Here is a 24,697-nt window from a genome sequence, read left to right as displayed (position 1 = left end):
ATGCATAAATAGTTTTACCATTAACAGTAATCACTGCACCAGATGTCGTGTGGTTTCCCAACTGAGGTAAAGACTGCTATTATATTTAATGCGAAGGTGTTAAATGAGGCTCTCAAAAGAGTTCTGACAGCTCAGTGAACAGCGTGGAGAGTTGTGACAATGCCCGTACCGGAAAAAAACACAAAATCAAAAGTGCACTGCGTTAATAAAACACACATGCCACTGTTCTGATGACTCTGCATGATTCTCAGCCATTGAAGCTGAATGGAACTAAGTAGGCGCACCATGGTAAGGGTGTTGATTTAATACAGATAATAAGCAGGCTGCAAATATCTTTGTTGATCCACATCGATTTTATTAAATAAAACATACAAGCAAAGCAGCTGTGGGGAAATTGTCACTCTGATTTAGTGGCCTCCTTAGGGAGCTAGAAAGGAACATTTCTCTCGCCATAAATTACTGACTCTGCTTGTTGGAGCAACAGCTATTCAAAGTGTGACATTAATTATTAAAAACAATCTGGATGAGAAAAATAGATGAACTAATCACCAGGGCTACTGTGTATTGTTTTCTGCAGACATTTTACAATGACAGGTACAATATTAAAGATATATTAGTGAGTATTTACCCTATGATTCCTAGTTATTACAAAGATAACTAGGACGATGTTTTTTATGTTTGCAATATGGTTTTGGTTCAGCAATCTCACCAACCTTTCATTTTAATTCCTTCTTCTTATGTCAAATATTTGCTGAGATAAAACAATTGTAAGTCAAACATGTGAGTGGTGATCGTTTAGGGGGAGTACTGCCCCCTAGTGGCCTTACATTTTTTATGGAGCTTTCAAATTATCCAACTATTGACAGACTTCTGGATGTGTCTCAAAACATGCAGCGCTGAAAGACAGTACCGTGGAGCACACTGACTTGTTTGGGGAGGGACTGGGACCGCTGACCCCTTCAGTCCCACAGTATAAACCAGCTGCAGGAAACTCTGACAGGCCAACATGGCTTCCCACAGTCAAAGACTGAGTGACCAAGCAGGGAAGGGAAGCCGACATTTGGACACATCTCGCGCCACTTCCTGAGTTAAGCTGGTTCTTCCCACAGCAGTGGGAAGTTCTGTGCCGTGCACATATGGACGGTCACTGCAGGATTTGAATGGTGAACTGTTTCAGTCGAGTGCTGAAAATGCACGTCCACGCGGTACACAGAAAGCATGTCTGCAGCACAGCATGTGCGGCACAGTAGGAAAAAGAAACCCAATCAAAATAATTCACCTGGATTTAAATGTCAAATTATCAACTGTTTTCAATAACTTTGCTGAGCTAAGCTGTCCGTCCAGTAAGTGGGAGAAAAAGAAGCAGCTGAAAGGTCTCAGCTCTGACACATCCCCGCATTAAGACATCCACCCAGTTTGGATCTTCCATTACATCTACTTAAGGACAAAAAGCCACTTGTTTCCTGTGTAGTGCTCACAACAGACGGCCTTGGCACTTTGTCATAACCGACTCCAGCGTGTAACGCAGGCGGGAAGGTTATGTAAGAGTGTGAAACTGGTGGAGAACCGTGATCAGATCATGTTTTTGCCGAATCAGACAGGGGTATTTTCCCTTAAATCATCCATCTGCTCCTCCTCAGTCCTGTTTTAGAAGACAACTATTCAGCGTCTCATCAAGGGGACAAAATATTAAGAATTTTGAATAATTTGGAGCTTTGAGAAAGATAAATAAACAAGGAATTCATTTATGTTGCACTTTTAATACAGTATGTTGGGTGATAAATGTAAATCATATAAGGTATTTTTGGGAGTTAAGTGTGTATTATGGGAAATGATCACCTATCATACTCACTCTGTACATAAAATAACCAAAACATTATGGTCATCCTTATCCAAAGGTGCCCAAGATGTTGGCAGTGATTCAGTTTTAAGTTGTGCAGAGAAAATGCTGTGGTTTGGCGTTGATCCAGTACATACCCGTAATTGTAATCCAGCACATAATTACAATTGAACGGTGTTTCTCCCCGTTGAGAAAAGGACACTGAGCAATGTCTAATACTCTATATTTGGTTACGTAAGTGTGTACTGTAATTAAATGTGAAACAACTGCGTTGAGAGTGGTATTTAGGCCGTACACATCTATAACCAAACACGAGGGCATGACCGAAAACCATCCCTACTGCATAGTGAGACTAAACACTGCATACCGTCACATTAACACTGGAAGCAGTGCGGCCATCAGACGCAGACAAAGAGGAGTCTGCAGCAGCTGTGTGACAGCTCTCCCTCACAGCTCTTCATTAATCTGATCAATTCATTGGTCCATCTGCGGCCCCGTCCAGCGGGTGTAAAGTAGCCGTCACCGCCGGTAATCAGTAATGAAGCTTTGTGCGAACACAAGACCCCCCAACCTGACCACAGCAGTTAAGCCACGAAGATTAATGGTGAAGTTGTGTGTTTGAGGGAAACCGTGGCGGAGCAGTGGATTTCAATTCACAGTTTAATTCATTACACGCACACACACACACACACTGATACAAACATGTGTCCTCCCTCATCATATACATTCGTCGAAGGATTAAAATTGACAGCTGGGTGGCACAGTGTCAACACAATGTTCCACACATAGCAGGCCAACGAGTTCACCGTTCAGTACATGTGTGCTGCACAACTGATTCAAAACACCAGAGTAATTTCACACATAAAGGTGACTGTCACAGGATGATTGATGATGAACAGTTTATATGGGTTTTAGTAGTGGCGCCCCAGTAGGTTCTTTCCATTCAGATTTTAGTCTTATGTTGCTCACGAAGCAAATGATAACATTCATTTGGGAGTCGAAGATGCATTTTTTACCACGTGAAATTAAAATCTTAAAAAACGTAACCGTCTATTGCTTTTTTTAAAGCAATGCCATAGTTAGGATCAACATAATTGATGTGTTCTACTCAAAGCTATGCACAAGAACATCCCTTAAAAAATAAGTAGGAGTAGCAGCTTGATATCATTCTGAGTTCATACTGACCCAGCTTTGCCCTCCTAATCTATTATCATTAAAAAAATAAACATCATGTATTACCATGGCTAAAAATATGTATGAACTACAGTTTCACTTTTTGTACCTTTAAATTAGTTTTCTGTCAGTATGATTTTTTTTTTTATATCAACCTGATTCTAGTGATTTCTGGCCAAACACTCACTAATATAAACTATAGCCACTTATCCAATATAAGACCTTGTTGTGAGGCTCGCCAGAATTGACAGTGGCAATGCCCCAAACACAGATCCACTCCAAGAAATGAATGCAAGACATCCATGCCAGACCTCCCAGAAGACCAATTCAGAAATTTGCTGTTTTCTTTTAAATAGACAAAGAACAAATCTGGCAAGCCGTTGGCCTGAATCATGACCACACACACCACCACCGATCGCCAAACACATTAAACCTTGGTGGTGTTCGGCAAGGTGAGTGAGAAAGACGCTGCTATCTGTGAAGAACTAAGACTCACGCCACAGAGGAGCACGAATCTGTGTCCTCGACTGTTTTCGCCCACATTAACATGAGCCATGAAAGATTTGCTCCTCTCCAGAGTGCCATCTGTGGTCAGCAACAAATCACTGTTGCATTCCTGCTCCCAAATTAAGCTCCTCATTTGCAGCGTTGCCTGACCGTTGAACAATCTTAATTTCCGTAATCGGTGGCATTCTCCAGCCCTGATCTCATCAGGCTGGCAGCGGGGCAAATAATGAAATGCTCTGCAGCCTGCAGCATGCCATCTTTGGGTCTCCAGCGCTCTGCTCAATAATCCCATAATTGTGTTCTGTATTATTGGGAGCCAGATGCACATTGGGCACAACGTGGAAAGAATTATGGATGTTTACCCATAAGCAAAGTTTTCTGCCTGTTCCTTAGAGCTCTACTGTTTCAGCTGCTTGTTCTCTACAGTATGAGCATGATGTGGGTCGCATCCTTCAACATTTACAATTAAGAATATATTGGTGTGCCAAAGCCTGGTAAACCTATAACTATACTGTTTTTGAAACTTACACCACAAGGCTGCTGCTCTATTCACTCATTCCAACCCATCTCTATTGGGTTTAAGTCTGGTGACCAGGTTAGCCAGGTTATCGGATGCAGCAATCCATCGCATCTTATGTCACTGTCCTCATCAAAACCAATTGACAATGCCAGTAAGTTTAAACCAGGCCGGTCTGATTCACTCAGTCTCCTCCAAACAGTTGATTCTAAGCTGTGCCCACTACTTCTATTCTCACTGAGAGAACTGGTCACTTCTGTGGAGGGTAACTCTAATTATCTCTGCAGCAGACACAACCCTTCCTTTCAGGGGAATCACCGCAAAACTATGAAATATAGCGACTGGTCAGAAGAAGCCACCACATGGATTCCACCAAGCAAAACAGCAGGAGCCTTCCTTTGGATAATTACCGCAGGGATTAACATGTTTCAGCTGGCAACACAATGAGGTCAGTTGACTATCTGAATAACTGAATGACTTCTGAATGACCAGGTTTTTCCATCAATGGATTTTCTTTCTTCCCTGAGGGCACAGGCATGTTCCAAGATGACAATCCCAGAATTCATCAGGCTCATATTGTGAAAAAAGTGCTTTAGGGCACACAGGACATCATTTTCACACATGGATTGGCCACCGCAGAGTCTAGACTTTAACGCTATTGGTATCTGTCTCTCTAATTATAATAGAAAAGTTTAAACTTTTTGACAACTAAAGTACAAGAAAATCACAGAAATTATAAAAAAATAAACTGACATTTAAAAAAATAAAACTTTTAATCAGTAAAGTCGACACGTTTGATTATTTGACATAGATTTTCAGATGCCTGTCATTAAAGTTAATACTACATCAATTTCAAATCTTTTTATTGTTTATTTAAAGAGACATTTAGACCACTTCCTTTACTGATTCTTAAAAAGGGCACTAGTCTCCATCTGGCAGATGCTCCCAGGCATCCCCAATTGACTTGACATACTGCTGCAGCCAAACAAACCACAACATAATCATCACACTGACACACAGGCTGGGAAAACGCAGCAATTTGTCTAGGGTGCTCTGAATTCAACAATCTGACACGAAATAAATAGTGTATTTGTCCATTCCAGACGTGTACAATGTGAGTACGATAACACAATGACAACTTAATGCTGTCCTTTCCTTGTCTTGTCAATATGCTGAGATTCCAGAGGGTGCAATTATCTCAGAAGACAGAGACGACAGCTAACGGAGCAGATAGGGGGTCTCTCAGGAAAGACAAATCTGCTCTCAAGACCTAATATGTATTTCACATGCAACAAAGGTCATGATCCTCAGTAGTTCACACTGATAATCAAGGTCGATTGCTTGTGACTTGTGACAACAATAGCACATCAGGAAAAGTTCTCCAAACATCGCTGTCATACACGTGTAATTGCTGACGAAAGCGGAGCGGTTTGACGAATGACATCCCTGACATCTGGGACACAGCCAAAGTGCCATTTGACAGAGGAGATGGGCGGGTTTAGGGGGTGAGTTGGCACATTTCATTCTCCACATTCCCTTTGTATTAGTGAGTCAGATCGGAGGCGCCATTTGAACTCTTAAGCATGCCATGGGAGATTTTTCTAACATTATGTGTGAGCCCATAAGAGGGGTCCCTGTTTGTCTAACTTCACGTACTGTACGACACTGTATGAGCCTGGATTTACAGATTTGCTGTGATGTTGCCGTTTTTGATTTTGTTACATCTTCCTCTTGTGTTTTTTTCTGATTGGACAGTATGTGCAGGAGCGCAAATTCCAGGAACTGCTATTTGTTCCCTATATGTGAACCATGCAAGATCATTCCCATGTGCCTAGTGACAGTAAAGACAGCACGTCATGTTTGTTTTTGCATTAGAGCTCCCTGCAGGCCCGGTCGCTGTTATCTCAGTAAAATCATTTAGCTCCAAAGCAACAGCAGAGCCAAAAGTAGCTTCTCCTGCCGTCTACTGCGGTCAATCACGAGGTCATGCTGGTTCATCGGAAATAGAGAGATTCAGTCATCAGGGAGTTTCTCTGCTGATCTCCCCCAAGACTACTAAAGAAGTTGTTTTCCAAAGACGTGTTTGTCAGTTAAGATAACACCTAAATTGTTCCAACAGTGGTGCACACAGAGTGACAGTGTCCAAGTATGTGGGAAGAATTACTCAGCATTCCTGAAGTGCTGTTCCTCCATGTACACAACTTAGTCTGTGTGTTTGACTAAGTCTAAGTACCTGGTCTTGAAAGTGGAATCACTGCTTTTAATATGGATGTGAATAATAGAAACATGCAAAATGTGTTCATACTGTGTGTATATAAATTTTTATTGTTTTATGTCTTTATACTGTAGCTGGAATTAGGTACAAAATTCTGCACTCAACATTTAACAGAACAGAACAGAAAAGAAAGAAAGCTAGATGGAAAATCAAGGTTGTAGCCATTAAGTTGTCAGCTCATGTCTGCAGCTTGGACAGCTTCTCTCTGCTCATCAAGTTGATGGCAATGCGGTGCTTACTTTTCTTCTGCTGCTGCCTTTGTTCTGCAAGAAAGAAGCAGGAAGCAACTGTTTGTCTGCAGACACTGGTAAATAGATCAAGTGAACATAGACGTTCAGAGACGTATCTGCACCCAATCCATTTGTCCGATCAGCCGTGCGGTTGCTGCTTCCAAGCTACAGCTGACGCTGCACACACCGGCATCTCATACAACAGCACCGAAATGGAAGCTGCTGGAAAATGCTTATTTTTGGCCTAAGCACTCAAAAAAACGTTAAACTCTAAGTATCTAGAGTAAGTAAACATAGTTAGCGTTAGTAACAAAATTTACGTTAAGTAAAAAGTTACAGCTTTCTTAAGTTTACATGATTACATGATGGATTACGACCATGCAAACAAAACAATTTGTAGGGATACACACATCTGGGTTAAGTTTAGGCACTACATAAACATGGTGAATGGCTCCTTCGTTAACTTCCCATGACGTTCGTCATTTGACAAATATGACGTTTGGACTGCTCTTGTGTTACACTGACCTCGAACTGCGGCCTCCTGTTTAAAGGTCTTGGTTGTGCCAACCCTACCTTAGCCTCTTTGACCTTTGAACCTTGAGGGTTTTACCAGTTCAATATGTAATATTCTAGAAAGGGTTAAACTATGGAAGTGTAGTTGTCCCTTAAGGAGCTAGATGACCTGCAGCAAGAGATCACCAAAGAACTGCCTGGACGCCGAAGTTCATATGGGCTGAACTCCCTTTGACAAAAACATTTTTCCTGCTGAATGTGTCGACTGGCAGACGATCGAGTGGCTCGCATCCCCTCCCTGTTGACTTTGGTGGTTCTCCTTCAAACAAAAAGCATACCAACTGTCACGCCAGAGTTTTGGGATGAAAAATGAGCAAAATGAGTGAGAATTAACTGACAATCATGGGGATTTTCAGACAACAAGAAAAAAAACCATAGTAGTGCATTTGTCAGCCTTGTTGAGCCTGGCAGCACAGCTCATATGTACTGAGGAGGGTAGCTGAGTGTGTGCTACTGAAATTAAACAAAAAAAACAAAAAGCTCAAAGCAAAGAAATAATTGGATTTGGCCCAGCCTCAACGTTGAGTGTGCTCAGAAATGTGGCTGTGTTTGCACAGCTGGAGAGTGTGCCCAGGATCAACTCAGCAGGGAGGAGGGTTTGGCACTGACTGGCACAGTTACATGCAAGACAGCTGAAGAATCACTGGATGCCTGCCTTTTCCTGTCCTTCCCCTTTTCAGAGACATGCAAGTACAAAAAGCAGAGCGATCTACTGACAAAACATCTCCCCTAAGGTCACAGGCCAACTCTAGGGCAGATTGACCTGGCTCTTTTGCTGTTGTGGCACTACAGTGATCCTTAAAAAGGCCATTTTTGTTTTGTTTTTTTTATCCTAAGCTTTCGCCGATACACTCCAATTAACTATGTTTGATGGGAAACAGCATTACCATAGAACAAACTGAAATGAAACTGGATATAATTTATTCCTTGCATGCAATCACCACATCTATATTGCTATCAAATGTACTAAAACATTACTCACGTCTTTCATTTGAACTATTGCAGCGCAGACAGAAACTTACTTTAATGGTATCATAGAAGTGCTGCTCTCCCCAAAGAGCGACTAGAGTTCCACTCTAAATAGGACAAACTTGACAGGCTCGCTGACGAGGGCAGGTAAGTTTCACCCTGCGAGATGTGGGATCCGTCTTCTAAAACGTGCTGGCTGTGGATTTGGTTTGTGTAAGAAATGTTATTCTTCTAAAGTGAAGAGCAAACCCCCGGTGGCCTGAAACCCAAGAGCAGCAAAGTGGTTGGAAGCTGTCTCTCAGCAGCGCTAAAATCTACACAAGCCGAGGCACTGGATCATGGTTTACTGTCAGGTGGAGCAGGTTTGTCATGCACATTTACGCGCCCTCCATCCTGCAGGAATATACAGTTTTGGAGAGATATATCATGCTCGACTTACAGCGCTAACACGCACAACGACAGCAGGGTATCGCATAAAGCATGTAGTTTAGATTGCGTTGCATTCATGCAGTGAGCAGTAGAAAATATCAAGTTTATAAAGTCCAGTGTGCATTGAGGAGCTGTAGCTACTAGAGCCTAAAACCTGAAAATCTCAGGGTCTATTGAGTTGTGGACAGAGCAGATAACAGTGACTCGAAAATTAATGGAATAGAGTTTCACCTCAAAATAATGACCCATCTACTTATGGAAATGCAATATGATGCTTCTTATCAAAGACATCCAGGCCACCTAAATACCCAGGTAGCTTTGTTATGAGCAACCTCGGCTTTAAAGGAACAGCTCTCGAGCGTAGACATCTGAGACTTCACAGTGGCATCGTCGAGAGATTCTCTTGATATGAAAGTCTTTCCTTTTTTTGTCTTTTTTCTAACATCAAGAAAGTTGCTTTTGAAAAAGCGCACACCCCTCTTAGAAACCCCTGACAGAACTGACTTGCTCTGGCATCTTGAGTTTCAATCTGATAGCTCCAAAATTGCTTCTGCAACCAAAACCTTCAAAATGTGGTTCCAAGCAGTCTTTCCATTGTTGTTGCCATGTGTAATGGAGATGGCTTCACATTCTGCGGGTTTCGCATTTGCAACAGATATCCAGGTGACTCCGGGAGATCTCGAGTCATAGGGAGAAGATGAGGCTAATGAAAGCTTTAAGTACAGCTTTATAGTGGCACTACTAAACACCCCTGTGGGGTTTGGAGCCATTGCCACGAATCAGCGCAAAAGCCCGCCTTGTTTTTTATGTCTTTGCCTTTTTCACTTGGAAGACGTCCGAGCTACAATCACTGTAAAATCATGTAACATTTTAGCGAAGCCAGGAAAACACAATATCCAAATAAGTTGCATTTGGCACAGTAAATTCTGATACCGATACAGGTGGCCTCCCAAGCTGAACAATGGCAGTTCCAATAACAGATCCCTTGGAAATTGAACAGCCTGCCCTCGGCCCGGCTCTTTATTTCTGTTTCCAAGGATTAGAAAACCAACTGGACCCCTGAGATTATGGTGCCCGTAAATGTGATGCCTCTAGCAGGTGTACAGGTAGTGAGAACCCTGTTAATCTTTAAGAGTTAGGTGGGCAGGAAGGAGGGAATTATGGGTCATCGAAAGGACAGCGCACTAGAAAGACTCGGGGGGCCTACGGGGTGTGCTGCGAGCAAACGGCACTGTCACAGGCTGTAGCGATGATTGAGGGTGAATGTGTTTCGTTGCCTTTTCCTGCAGAGTTTTTCCTTTTTCCTCATTTCTGACACGGTCACAAATCACAGCTGCCACGAGAGCAGCTACAGCAAAGCATCAATGTTAAATGTGTCAGCACAATGTGTGAATATAATCTTTTTCAACGTATGATGTATGTTAGCTATGGCTACAGGTTCTTGGAAGGAAGCACTGTTAGTTGGATTAGAGTACGTCTTTATCAAGTAGCATTTCTTTTTTCATTTTAACAGGACTATCTGAAAACCACAGTATTCATGGAAGTTGCAGGACACTCAAATTGAACAAACTCAAATTGCCTTGCAGCGTGGGCCACATCTCTCTCTGCTTTTGTCCATTTCTTTCAACAACAGAAATGTTAACCAATCAGTTATGGTAAGAAAACAGTTTTTCAAACTCATTTTCAGTGGTCACATTCTCGTGGGCCGAGAGCTCAATAAATTTTTAGAGCAATAAAATAGTTTCCAACTGTGAAAAAGAAAAAAAACACATTAATAAAGTGAGGAGTGACTTTGGAACCACAAACTGTGATATTTTCTGGTTCTGGTTTCTGAATTTTAAACTATAATTACTCTGGGGAGCCTGTTATTATTTCAGGACTGCGATACAGAGCACTATGTAGGAGCCATTTTTCAAGATTAATTTAAAATTATGTGTATATTTGTTTTTGTTGTTTTTATTTCGGTAACAGTGTAAAAAAACAGCTTTGCTCTTCGTTGAAAGTGGAATATGGCAATTCAAAACCCAACAGCGTACAAAGGAGGAACAGAAAGATAATTACGTGTTACTGATAAAGTACACACAGCAGTTCTACAACAACAGCTGGGTGTGCCTGATATTAATGAGACACAAGTGGTGGATCTGCCTTGATTCACTTGCGTCATCCAGATAACTGGGGCATGCAAGCTCATATACTGTAGGATCCAGGAGCCAAGCCGGCTTTTTATGCACAGCTGCCTGCAAGAGCCTGACTGATAAGAGCATTTGACTTGTCAGACACTGATTAGTATTCACAAAGTCCTACCTACAGGGGAGTTCTCCGGCCTTGTGCATGTGTGTATGTGATTAGTGGCTTCACTTGCAATGTTAAATCTAGGAACTAATTGGCTGGATTAGTACTGCGGAAAGAAAAACAACCCATCCTTTGCCCTGGATCATCAAATAAAAACACGGACATGTCTTTTCAGATTCATCTCAACAGCTGGGGACTGGTTCAGCGGACGTATGGAGCATGTGTAAAGTTTGTTGAAGTGCACAGAAATTATTGTACAGACACGCACTAGGTTAAGTGTCATGTGTCAGTGGCCTTGCTCCACACCTTCACTCTGCACCGCGCCAAAGAGGAAGAGAAGAGGTCGTCGGCCTTCCTTCGTTCTCGCCAACACTGTCTCCAAGTTTGACCTGAAGAGAGCAGGAAGCCTGAAAGCTGAGCAGGTTAGAGGCAGGAAAAGGGAGAGGCTGTGGATGAATCCAGGAACCGAGAGCACGGCTCAGCAGGAGCTGAGCGAGCTGAGTCAGTCGGTGGGCATGCAAGGCCGCACCGCACCGCAGAGCTAAGCCTAAACTGTTATGAGTGTAGAAAGACTAACAGGAGGAGGAAATGAAATAAGGGTTTACGATTTAAATCCATCTTTATGCTGCTTGCCAGGCTCTTAATAAGTTCAAACAAAGAGAGACATCATTCAAAGATGGCACATAGATAAAAAATATAACAATAAAATCAAAACACAGACATGGAATCTCACACTTGCATATTTACTTTCACAGATGCTCAAAAGACAGCGGCATGTCGGAGCAAGAATCACCCTGGGCCGTATTACTGACACGCATGGTTGTGCAGATAAAAACTTATTTTTTTTAAGTTGGAGGCAAGTGAGACAGTGTGGGCACACGTTGCTGAACATGAACCTACATCCTCCGCCGTGTGTCTGTCTGACACACCTGCACTACAGCAGCAGCTCCAGTTACTTTACAGCTGCTCCTACATGCAAACAATAGCTTCAGATGCATGCTAAACATGCTTCGCAACACCTTTATGATTTATTTTTCCTTTTTTTCAAATCACTAAAGAGAGGCGCTCCATCCTACATTAGCATTGCCCAATTCCACATCTGCTGTATAAATTAGCGGTCTGCAAGCTGAGTCTGGTTTGAAGGAAAATATTCCCCTGCAAAAATATTTGTTGTCAGCATAGATTAAACCGCCGCAATTACAAGCACATATTGTAATATTAACAGCGAGTGAGAGAGCAATCGTTCAATATGAGGTGAGAAAATGGCATTTTTGTTAGCTTCGGGCAAACGCAATAAATTCCAGGCCCGTTGTGTAAAAAGATTAATTGCCGGTTACGTTGAGGTGGGCGTTCAATGTGCTCAGGCAAAATGTTAAGTTGATCGACCAACCGTCGCTAACATCTGATGAACATGTGCTATTGAGTAAAAAACAGATACAGAATTTATTTAATGGGCTTCTTGTGCCCTTTTATCTTTTTTTTATACATAGGCGACATATTTCATGTCATTTCTGACTTGTCTAACTAGACCGAACAGACCTGAGGCAGATTTTATCGTTGCTGCGGTTTGATCATCATGGAGTCATCCATGTGTGTTTGAGAGATCAGCGGGCCATAAACGGAGCTCGCTAGACTTCAAGTTTGTTTTCTTCTCCTTTAATAACATTTGTGTGAAGACTGAAGGTTACTAGATAAGACTGGGACATTAGTCATCACGAGCTGTGGGTAAATTATTAATCAATCAGGCAGGATGTTTTCAGACTGGATTAACTGCACAGTTTGCCAGAATAAAGTTTAGGTAGCTTTGATTTCACTGTCTACACATTAGGATTTCATAGCAAACGATGTAAACGATGTAAAGTTAAAGGTTAGTCTGCACTTTTATCTGTCCGTGCTATATCAGCATTAAATTAAAGCTGAATAATGGCTGTTTCCTGCATTTTTTTACAGTGCATCTGGGAAAAATAACAAAAAAAAACTTCCGATCCGCTGGCAGAAAATGGCAGATTAGCATCCAGATGGCGGGGAAATCACAATAATTATTTCAATACACTACCAAGCAGACGTTTGTAGAGGTTTGTATTTTTGCTGAAATGACTCTGGATCCAATCTGTGAATTCTTCATAACAAAAGCAAACAATAAAGAAAATCCACCTGATTTACCCTCTAATCCCACTGGTATGAATTAGATCACTGGTTCTGGTGTGTCCCCAACAAAACTAATTCCCCCTCCCACCACCTGCCAAACCGATCCTATCTTCAAAATCTTCCTCCTGTGTGTATCCCACATTCCTCCTCTCTTGTTTATCATCTGTCGTTCCCTTACAGTTTTTGACATCCACCTCTCCACACAAATTCCGACGGCTGTGCATACTTGGCACAGACGTAGTTGCCTCTAATCATGTAATGATTTGCCTGTAACGATTACTCTTATGCAAAGGTAGAGCGGTTTGTACCTGTCCCACAGAGAGCCGCAGCCAGCCACATTCCTGCTGCGCCCTCCTGCCAATCAGCAACAGCGAACACGCTTGACTCACGCCGACACACACATCTTTCACCAGCTGATGCGCTATGAAGACACACATAAATCGCTGGACTAACACACGCACATCCTGCCAGTTTTTGTCAGTGGGAACATCTCTGTTTTGTTTTGTCTTCCCCCCGCATCAGTGAGGATTCAGCGGGCCTCTCCCTCATTCTGCCTTCCTCCTGTATTAACAAAACAAGTCCGTTACTTTCGTTTGCCCTTTGATGACACGATTCCTAACACGTTTGATGAAAATCCATTTGGTAGTTTGATGTTAACATGATGTAATGTGCACCTGGAGTAAATACTGCATGAAATATTAAGTGTGACAGAGGAACAGACAGATGTTTCCCTGCAGTAAGTTAAGATGTCAGCAGGTTTATCAGATGAGATGTGGTTATTCCTCAGAGTTAGGAGGATCGCTGATTTCATTGACCTTACACGAGGGATGCTTCCAGACAATGGGCCCAAGAATGGTTTTTACTTTTTAACAGAAAAACAAAGCAAGGGGAGAAAAGTGAGGAATTATAGCTGGAGTAGAAAAAACTAAAACATGTAAAACGGACAATCAAAAGCATTTTTAGAGCATTTCTTGAATCACTTAAGTCCCCGACCAACACATAATCTAAGAGGTGCAAGATGATTAATGGGACAGGATAGAAGAAAAATAATGTTTTTCTACTCGTAACTAAATACTCTTTACTGACATTTCATTAAACATTATTGAATTCCTGGTGCGAGGCCCCATTTGTGGGTACAGAAATATTTAAGAGGTTTTAAAGTGGAAATCATCCCTTGTAATGTAACACTGCTCCTAATGTCTATATATATTTTAAAAAGTCTGATGCTCCTGTGTGTGTGTGTGTGGAAATTAAAATAATCACAATGCAACCCTATTCTCTGAAGTGCAAGTGATTTTGGAAACCACCGAAGGCACCGTCTGATTTGTTTATCTGCGCGTTTCAACGATCCCTTTAGTGCGTCACATTTTTTGACAGATGTCCTACGTGAGGCTGCTCCCCAGGTTTTGGATGCAAAGCGTGTTGAGAGACGCTGTCGATGGCTGCGTAAAGAACAGTCAGCGTGTTGGTTTCACCTACACCTACCTTGCTCTCAGCTAGTTTACAGTTTATGCGCTGGCCTCTTTGTTTGCCTGTCAGTGCATCCGTCTCTCAGCGCTGAGCTTAAATGATCGGAACGCGCAGCAAAGTCTATTTGGTACAGAGTTGATTCGCTTGCTGCACAGGCCACCTGGTCACTACAACCCCAGCTATTCCAGCTACGAATGAAAAACATGCTGAGATGAGAGAAGAAAGTATGTTGATAACACAAAAGAACCTTTAAGAGAACATGATGTTATGCTCAAGTGAAGGAGGAGTGGAGTAAAATGAAGGGTGAGTGACATGCTCAATGTCAAATGTGCACTTTTCCATGTTATGGCTGCCAAATACTTTTCGAGCTACATATCTATCATCGAGGAGGAGGGAGAGTACTGAGAGAACACGCTGCATGAACGAGAGGCTGCATTTTTACGACACGGATCAGATCGGTGCAAGTACAAATCTGGGTGATGTCACCACGCACAGGTATGCTGGGTTTGAATTCCACAGAGGCACTTCAAATGCAACACCACGGTGAGACAGAGGCCGTCAAGCGAGCGACGACTAAAGACAACAATGACCTGTGGCTGCGTTTTTCTAATAGAGGCAGTTTCAGAGATCGTACATCAATAGTGAAATTGCAAATGTTTTAAAAGCATAAAACAAATTGTGGCTTAGGTAATCCCTGTGAGCGCTGTGGGAACGAGGAAGGTAGATGAACCTTTGGCTCCACACACACACACAGGAGTCACACATCTACAGACACTTACACACAGCTTTGCACTGGCGGTGTTGTTTTAGTCTTTCTGTTTTCCCATGACATTTCAGAGATAAAATGTACTTTAAACAAAAACTCTACATGCAGATAATTGTGTCAGATTTTTAAGATATGGTGCTGTGAAACAGATCAAACAAGATCTCTACACTGATAAACTCCAACTCAAATACTCTGCTTCATAATATAATAATACATTTTTATAAAGAGGGGCACATTCTGCATAATGAGTCGTTTCACTTTTCGCTTTTGATACTTAGATGCACGCTTCAGACACACTATCTTGCTGACCTTTAGATTGAGGTCATGTGCAGATTAGGCTACTGCACAGCCAGCAGTCGATTAGCTTAGCATAGTTTAGCTTGGCCCCGTCCAAAGCAATCTATATGCAGCAGAGATCAGAGCAATGACCAGAAGGAGGAGAGTGTCAACTTCTGTTGTTTGCAGATGACGTGGTTCTGTTGGCTCTATCACATTGTGGCCTTCAGTACGACCTGGGGTTCGCAGCCAAGTGTGAACTGGCTCAGATGAGATTCTGCACCTTTAAACCTGAGGCCATGGAAACTGGACTGACAGGTGGATTCCCATTTTGTTCACAGTAATGCAGACGTAGCAATAATGGACAATTGGAGCTGAACCTCAAGGCAAAGCTTTCAATCCCAAAGTCCGTTTACATTCCAACCATCATTTACGGTCATGACTTTTGGGTAGCGACTGAAGGAATGTGGCTGCAAATACAAGGGGCCAAATTAAGTTTTCTGGATGCTTCCAGCCTTAGAGATAGGGTACGGGGTTCAGACATCTGGTGGGAGCTCAGAGTAGAGTCAATGCTCCTTTGCATCAAAAAGAGCCAGTTTGGGCATCTCATCGAGATGCCTCATGGGCGCCTTCCACTGGGTGTTTTACAGTCATGCCCAAGCAGTACGAGGCCCCAGGGTATACCCAGAACACACTGGAGTGATTATATATATATCTCATTTTGACTGGGAACACCTCAGGATCCCACAGGAGCAGCTGGAAAACATTGCTCTGGAGAGAGAGAGATGGCAGGACTACCTCACTGAACCTGAGTCTCGATGAGGAGGTAATGGATGAACAACAAAGACTAATACTGGAGGAGGATTTGCTTAAGGAATTCCCACACTCCCACAATTCACATAGAATATAAAGTGAAGTACCTGAACACGTCTACACGACCCAAAGCATGCACAACAGACGTACTTTGCGAGCATGCATGATTGCACTGTACACGCTCATCAATCTGCTTCTGTGGGTGTATGCATAGTAATCCTAATAACACATCATTTGTAACAGGGTCTCCGGTGTTTAGTCATGGCGGCCCAGCGTTTACTCAAAGCACATGTAGCCACGGGGGGAAGCAGATGTGAAAACCCCAGGAAGCACCATTAGCCTCACAAACATTCACCGCAGCCAGCCATGGAGACCCTGTCAGACACCAGCGCTGCAAGCCCTCAGTCAATCACGCTTCCAGTGGATATGACTGTCCGTTCTTTCTTTTCCCCTTACACAAAACTTAACTTACAGTCATACGTAAGCTTTTTTTTTTTTTTTTCCTTCCCTTCCTTGAAGGAATGGCGTCAGCGAGAAAGATAACTAGTGTATTTGTTTTGCCTGACAACCAGTCAGCGAAACTGGAATTACTGCATCTCTGTTTTTTCCAAGCAGCTCCAGTTCAGTTACTGTCCAACTTTATGCCGGTGGTTTTGTTCTGCATTACTCCTGCTTGGCTTTTTGCTCTCTGTGCATGCTTCGTGCAACTCTTCCCTTCTCACTTCATCAATACTGTTACGTTCTTCCTGATTTCTAAAGATATCCTCACGTCTGCACGAGGATTTCTTCTCTTAAATCCCTTCAATATCACTCCATAAATACAGCACTCTCCCTTTTTTTATCCTGCATCGCGGCACTTGCTTCAATCTTTGCTTCTCCAAGGTTTTGTTATATTTTACTGTTGTATTTAACCTTGTTCATCGACATAAATCCATCCATCATCCTAAGTGCTTCTCCTCTTTAGGGTTGCCAGGCTGCAAGAACATGCAAACTCCACCCGGGTCCTTCACCACCATATAATACTGAGTTTTATTCTATTTTATCTGGTTTCACGTTCAACCTGTATCTCACATATTGAGACATCAATTCTTGACATTCGTGACCCCAACATTTCCTTTGCATGCCCTCTAACTTGACCCTCTTACTAAAGGACTCACATGTCTTTTATCTTCTCTCTACCAATCTTAACCTTTTAGCCTCCATTATTCTCCCCCTCTGGTCCTTTCCTCTATTCTTTCCTCTGCAGTGTCCAATCTGGCTCCTTCTTCTTCTCTCCTGACGATCCTCCCCAAACACTGTCTCAAAAAACACAGACAAACACACACCTCCTACCTGCCCTCCCCTCTAATTAGGCGTCACGAGAGGGGCCTGAGTGCTGCTTCTCCCTTCTCGTTAACACCACTCCCCAGCAGTCCTGCTGCAATCTCACCCTGGGGTGGATCTGAGGTCAAGGCTGGGGCAGAACAGAACAGACAGAGCTAGATGCACGTGCTCGAGCAAAGGCAGAGCCGCCTAACTGCTCCTGAGATCGGCTGTATGTGAAAAATGTGCAGGCCAGATGATGCACGGAGAGCCCCGGCTGCCGCGAACGAAGTATGAGCTGGCGTCCAGGAACACACAACAGGATAAAACAACAACGCTCAATCACACTGATGGGAGGGGACGTGGGCTCATTGCAGATGGAGCCCAAGTTGTTTCATCAGAGGAACAGGATGCAAGAGGCTCGACTTTCAAGCTCGGCAATGACAAATAAACCTCTTGATGAAGGAACAAATACATTCACGAGGGGCTCCAGCGGAAACAGAGAGGGGTCGGAGGCCAGCCACCTGCAAAATCACAATAGAGTTCACTATCTGTGATGGGCGTGGGAGCCACAGAGTCCACCACTAGTGAACTACACACAAAAGGTCCTTCTGCTGTAATGTTGCCATCTGCTGGCAGCTTTTTATCAATGCGTGATAGCAGTCTAAAGTAACATGTGAGGGCTGTGCAGTCAGTTTGGCCCAATGCAAAATATTAAATTTCTAAAAATGACTATACTTTAAACCTTTATACTTTTAGCTAATGAAGCTTGAACAACATTCCTGTACCATTAAGCCTCGTCACTTACTCCGGCACAGCAATGCAGAGAGTTTCCAGCGTGTCATGTCCTTTATTGGTACAGGACATGTTGGGCAGTCAGTCAATGCAAGCAACTATCAAAATCCTCATAATTATAAAGAGGAAACATCAAAGACCATATTCTCTGTTCCAGGTCTTTAAGTTTCAAAAGTTTGAAAAAAGGTTTGCTCATTATTGCCATTATGCACAGGCTCCAGTACGGGGCTTGGCTTACACTACAAATGTATCCAGATAAGAAAAATAAGATATAACTTATTGATTAGTGAGTGTTGGACATTGTCATGGGTGGTTTCTGTCACCCTCAGACAAAATAGCTGTTTCCTCCTGTCTTCAGTGTTTACTCTAAGCAAGGTTCACCTTGGTCCTAGTTTCAGATTTAGCATTTTTATCCATGTGTGTTGTATTTATGCTCTTATTTAACTACTGGAAAGAAAGGAAATATGAGTAGTTTTCCCAAGAAGACTTTACAATTGCATAACAAACCTCTGATTCCAGCTTTTTTTTATTCCTACAGTGGCATCTTTGAATGATAATAAACAATAAAATGCAAACTGGAGATGAACGGTAGACCCCAGCTCAGCTATTAGTTTGTTGCAAACACTGAAACTGATCTCTGTTTTGAACTCCAAAGACACAGCCTGTTCTGTTATATAGAAGCTTTTCTTCACTGGCCCATTGAGAATGATGTGAAGCTACTTCCATTTATTGCGACTCTTTGGGATACATGCCTGCTCTCTGGATTTGTAGGCTTGGAAGAGCTGCAACCCGGCACACCTGAGTAGGACACACAGGAAACATCGCTACTGTGCCAGGAACACTCAGAGCACTGCATGAAACGTGAAAGACTTCTTGGGTACCTTGGCAATCTGTGCAAACATGAGTACCAGTAAATTCTGGCCTTGGACTGTGAGTAACATTACAGACACACATACACACACACACTTTGTCTCACTCCACAGATTAGGCCCAGATGGGAACAATAAGATGAGTATGGAGGCTTTTGCTGCATAACTGAAAACACTCGGTCTTGTTAACACACTCCAAAAACTTGCTCCATCCATCCATCACGGGCCAGATGTTCTCTGAAGCCTTTTCCTTTACTCCTCAAGTGGGACCAATCCCTCTCAAAATTAATGCTCTTCCCATTCCACTTGTGTCGACAACAAAGGCACTCGTGAGAGCTAATTGGATGGTTTGTGGTCTTTCTGATCAAGCCATCGAGCTGAGGAGGGTGTTTCGCGGAACAAGAGATGTTGCTGACGGACGCTGACTTGGGACCGTTTGCACACTGTGACCCCACTTAATCCTGCCATTACACCCCGAAGCTTCCCCATCCTGAGGACTTCAATGCACTCTACACTACACTGCATTGCGTTCGCGAGAGGGACCATTTCCTTGAATAAACATGAAAATCGGCTGCAAATCTGTGGCAAATCTTCTTTTCCAATGCACCTAATTAGAAGAAAAGGCAGGATTACTATTGCAACAACACATCATCAGCAGGTGAAGGGAGCATGGCAGCCAAAATAACATGTGATGAAGTCTAGCAGATGACGTTCATTCATCAAATGCTGAAAACCATAAAACATGTTGTTCTCAAACCAACTCCCAAAAGGAGAGTAATGTCATGTACTTGAATTGAGATATCATTGTCAGATTCATTTTGCTCACTGCGATTTTATCTCCAGCGGTGATGTTTAGGAGACTTAACCCAGGAGGAGCGCAGTGGCAGCCGCAACATCCCCAGTCTGAGTCCGACTGGGGACCTTAGTTGCACGTCACACCCTCTCTCTCTTTTTGTCTCTCTCCACGTTTCCTGCCTCTTTACTGTCCAGCTATTCAATAAAGGCCAAAAATAATATTTAGAAAAAAAAGACTTAACCTAGGGGAAATGTATGATCTACAGTATCGTTGTTATATAAGTTTGCATTATCGATGCCTGATTGAACCAGCAAATGTACTTACACAAAAACTTAGACTCAGCTAAATTTCACTGAATCTATCAGCAAAAAAAATCCATTAATGTCGTTACAAATCAACAATCATTATCTTATGTTATAGACTTATAAACACATGTTTTCATCTGCTTACCATTATCAATGTCATCCCGGATATCTAGATATTATTTCTTTTAGCCACTGATCGAAATCAGTTCACTTGTATTTGTCTTCTTTAATGTCCGCTCAGGTGTGTCTTGCAGCGTTAAGGTAAACAGCAAAGTGGTACCTCTGATATTTATCCCTCTGCTTTTGCGTCTTAATACATGGATTTAAATATGAAAGCTGTAAGTCTCTACTGTAAAACCAGCTAACATTAGGGTGTAGTGAATGAATGCATTGTTATTCTCTACATTTGTTTTTATTCTATGCGCTGTATTTTGTCCTCTGTTGTCAGCTCTTGCAAAACAGATCTTGACCTCACTGAAATTTCCTGATTAAATAAAGCTTAACTAACTAATAACCGGTGTTGGCCAATCCCTAATTTGGGTTCCCGGAGAGAGGAAAAGTTGGATCAGTGCATCCCAGTAAGACCAACTTTGAGAAAGAGGCAAAGATAAATTCAAAGCGCATTAGAGATATTTAGCTTGTACATGAAAAGTGCCTTAACAAACACAAACAGAAAGCTTTGCTCCTTAGTCCTGGTCGAATCATTACTGAACACCAGCAGCTTTGGTGATCGCACAGATGCTTGGGTGTCTTTAAGCCTCCCGTACACACAACCACCTTCAAAAAAATTAAATCCTTTAAGTGTTTGCTGCACAAATCAAGGGATTGGACTGAAGAACAACGATACCCTCCAAGAATCACTTGAGGTATGTCATTATGCGAACCACAAAGGACGGTTTATTCCATTTAGAGTCGGAGCCGCAGGCCACTTGGCCCACACACAAATCACACAACTTCCAACAGCCGTACGCACAAATATAGAGGCTCATTCTTTTGTTAACTAGTAATGCAGAGACTTTGACCTGAGCGCTAGCATGAAAAGAAAAGGCCAGGGCACAACAGAGACCCCGGGAGGCAACACTTGTTGATCTCTCGTCTCTGAAGCAGAAGCACCGGGTCACTCTGGTGTGCGAGTGTGTGTGTGTGTGTGTGTGTGTGTGAGGAGGGATACATGTCCAGTGCTGATTCATGCTCCACAGTCACTCCTTGCACAGATGGGAAAGTTTGTCATGTGCTGGCAGCCGCTCACTAAGTGATTTTTAAGTATTGCTATGTGACAGAGACACAAAATAATCAAACCAGCACCACCACTTGCTGTAACACAGAAGTCAGGGCGTATTACTTTAAACACTTCTGGACGCCGAATCCAACAATTCATCAAGCCCTACAATTTTTAATGCAATTTAATTGGAGACAATTTGCTGTTAATGTAGCAGAATTGACACACACACACACACACACACACACCCTTCTGGAGTAACAAATAATGATGAAAACATCTGAAATATACAAATGAGTCACTTCAAAAATGTAATTTTTCTCTAACTTAGCCCTCGTTATTTTCTTGTTCAGCTCTGATTTTAAGGGCCAGGCTGTGGTGGCTTACTCAAACATCCTCAAACGCTCAGCAGTCTTCCACCAACACCTCGTACCCGTGATTAATGTGCCATTTCACGACTTTCCTCCCAATATTTAAACTGTAACATAATCACACCGAGGCTGGACAGTGGCCTGGAAAGAGTTGCACATCCAGTGCGTCTCTGTCACTGACATTTACTGATTACAGTGTGGACATGCTCAGCTGGACTACGAGGCAGCCAGAGCGTCTAAACCCCAAATCACCTTGAAGTGCTATTAGCACCTGTCGCGGTCATTTTGAACACGCTGACAGTGGCATTTCGTTTGAGCCCTAAAATGTGCCCGGAGGCCAAACAACTGCTTTGTGGTCCACTATGCAGCATGTATCAGCGCCTACACATTACATGTGAGCCGTGTGCATTATGAGCCTCTGGGAGATAACGTGTAAAAGTATCCCGGCTGTGATTAGTGGGAGCTGAGTGTGCTGATTTTAAAAGTTTGTTAAATGCACAGCTGATAAGAGGTGACCTTTCCAGTGATGAGCCACGCTATCTGTACTTAACTTCAGGTGTGTCAGTGAAGGTGAAGCGAGGTCTCCTGCCTTCGCTTTAAAAGTAGCTGTAGTATAATTACTGCATGACAGTATTTAAATACACAGTGATATGTGTTTGCAAACAGCAGCTCAGTACTCTGCTCATGTCACCTACTGCACAGCAGCATCAGTGCAGGAGGATGAGAACCAGTCCACATCTTATCTATTCATCATTAACTGAAGCATAACTGATGCAATTAAAGTTAATTGAATGGTTTGATGGCTTGGAGTCTCATTCATTAAGTGTCCTAGTGAAACAAGATTAATGTGTCATGCTTGTGCCTAAACCAAACACCTGCAGAAGCACAAATTCAAAATAGCAACATATGATAAAATGCATGTGTGCATCATTTAAAATACATATTTCATGGTGCGTCCACTTCCTCTCAAATGCTAAATGACCGGTGGAGTTGTTCTGATTGGTGGGAGTCGCTGCAGCTTACCTCCATAACACCAGCGAGAAGAAGAATGACCCCAGTCGTCCACAGACAGGTCCGAGTCATCTCCAGCGCTGATGAACTCAACGTGGATGTCAAACTGTGGAGAGGCAGCGCGGACTGCGCGCTCTCTGTCTGCCCGTGTGTCCCGCTCCGTCCAGTCACTGTGGACAAAAAGAGGTCCGCGCTGCGCTCCGAGTTTACACAGAGAAAGAGAGAGAGAGAGAGAGAGAGAGAGGAGGTGGAGAGAGGGAGAGAGAAGAGTTTAAAGTCAGCCGAGAAGTGCTGGAGACGACATGACACTTATTCCCCCACTGCAAACACGTTGCTACTAAATTTATGTTTGCCTACCAGGCGTGCGTCAGGAGAAAGGGGCTCACCCACCTTACATTCTTAAAGCAACACACTCCCCGGGTCGTTGAGCGCTGGTGGAGCGCGCTGCTGCGCAGACTGGAGTGATGCTCGTTGCTGGGTTTTTCTAGGTTTCGGGTTGTTTGATAGTGGAGCAACAGGCTGCACTTCTCCATTTCAGTATTAGTGCGCCACAGAACTTTTACGCATAGCACCTGGGGTTCGTTTTTTTTGTACTTCACTAAGTCATATGGAGACAATCTGCGTTCAATCTGGCCCCACTTGACATAATCCCTCCAGACGTCTGTGATCCCACTGCTACTTGTCTCTCTTGCTGCTCAAATTCGACGGTGTGTTTTTACTGGACCTTCCCAAACCACGCAGTCCGATCAGGACACATGTAAACAAGCCGTGCGCGCACTGTTCAGCTCAGTAGCCTGACTCATGTTTATATTCATAAGGATTGTGGGTTTTAAAACAAATATACCAAAAAGGGGCTTGAAACAAACTGTCACTAGCACATCGCCAAACAGTCAGAGAAACATGAATTCACAAATGGGGTCCACATCCTGGGAAGTAAACCACAGGTCCTTTTTTTTTTTAAATGGGGTCCTGTATTCATGTCCAATCTGGAGATGAATGCAGGAGGTTTTACAGATCAGGCACAGTCCTCTGAATTGTATCCCCTCCCAAAAAAAGAAAAACTTTGAGATCCATTTTATTGTATTAGAGCAAACAGACTGATCCAACGTGAAAACATGGGCAGACTTTTAGAAACCTCGTTAGGAACCGAGCTGTCAGAAAGCTCGGCCACATGGCACCTACCCCGACACAATTCAAGTTTTCAGCTTTAAAAGGGATCATTTGTGGAAATACTCTTGTTTGATTGTTGGCCAAGAGATTGAAAGGACTCTCCTGTAAATGTGTGGCTGGTTTTTCTTAGGTTTGCATAAAGGCTGGGAAATAAAAAGGAGGGGAAACAGCTTGACTGTGTTTGTGCTAAGCTAAGCTGAGCGTCCATCGGTCTATTTAAAAGTTCATCTTAATTTCAGCAGCTTTCTATGAGAGTTTGTTCTAACACCTCTGAATAGGCCATAGCATATGAAGGTAGACTTTATTCTCTCATATCAAGCTGAAACAAAAAAACAGGAAAACAGACAGTGTGTTGTGTGCTGTGCTACATTTGGGAGCATTTCACCTACTTTTTTCACTGCTTCAGATTTAGTCAGTGCCTTAGTCTTTTCAAGTTAGGCGCCCAGCGCTGCCAGCCATGTGCCATTTAAGGTCAGGAGGAGTTTATCAGAATCAAGCCTCGACTGCTTATGAACTGAGATCAAGTGAATGGAATGAGACGTTCATGCCGCTGCCTTTTGCTGGCATGTGATTGAAATCCG

The 24,697-nt window shown here is 42.9% G+C and overlaps 1 protein-coding gene across 1 annotated transcript in view; it reads right to left on the bottom strand.

The window, feature by feature from the left end:
* LOC113157843 (ADAMTS-like protein 1) overlaps positions 1-23,247 on the bottom strand; it is a 75,342-nt gene extending 52,095 nt beyond the window's left edge. The window contains exon 1 of the mRNA XM_026353462.1: positions 22,959-23,247. Within this exon, the coding sequence (XP_026209247.1) occupies positions 22,959-23,018 (60 nt within the window). The 5' untranslated portion in view covers positions 23,019-23,247. The remainder of the gene's footprint in view (positions 1-22,958) is intronic.
* Positions 23,248-24,697: the final 1,450 nt, after the last annotated feature.

The sequence above is a fragment of the Anabas testudineus genome, chromosome 18, assembly GCF_900324465.2.
Source record: "Anabas testudineus chromosome 18, fAnaTes1.2, whole genome shotgun sequence".
Lineage (NCBI taxonomy): Eukaryota > Metazoa > Chordata > Actinopteri > Anabantiformes > Anabantidae > Anabas > Anabas testudineus.
Note: the sequence above shows the minus strand (reverse complement) of the source record. Positions and strands in the feature narration are given on the sequence as shown.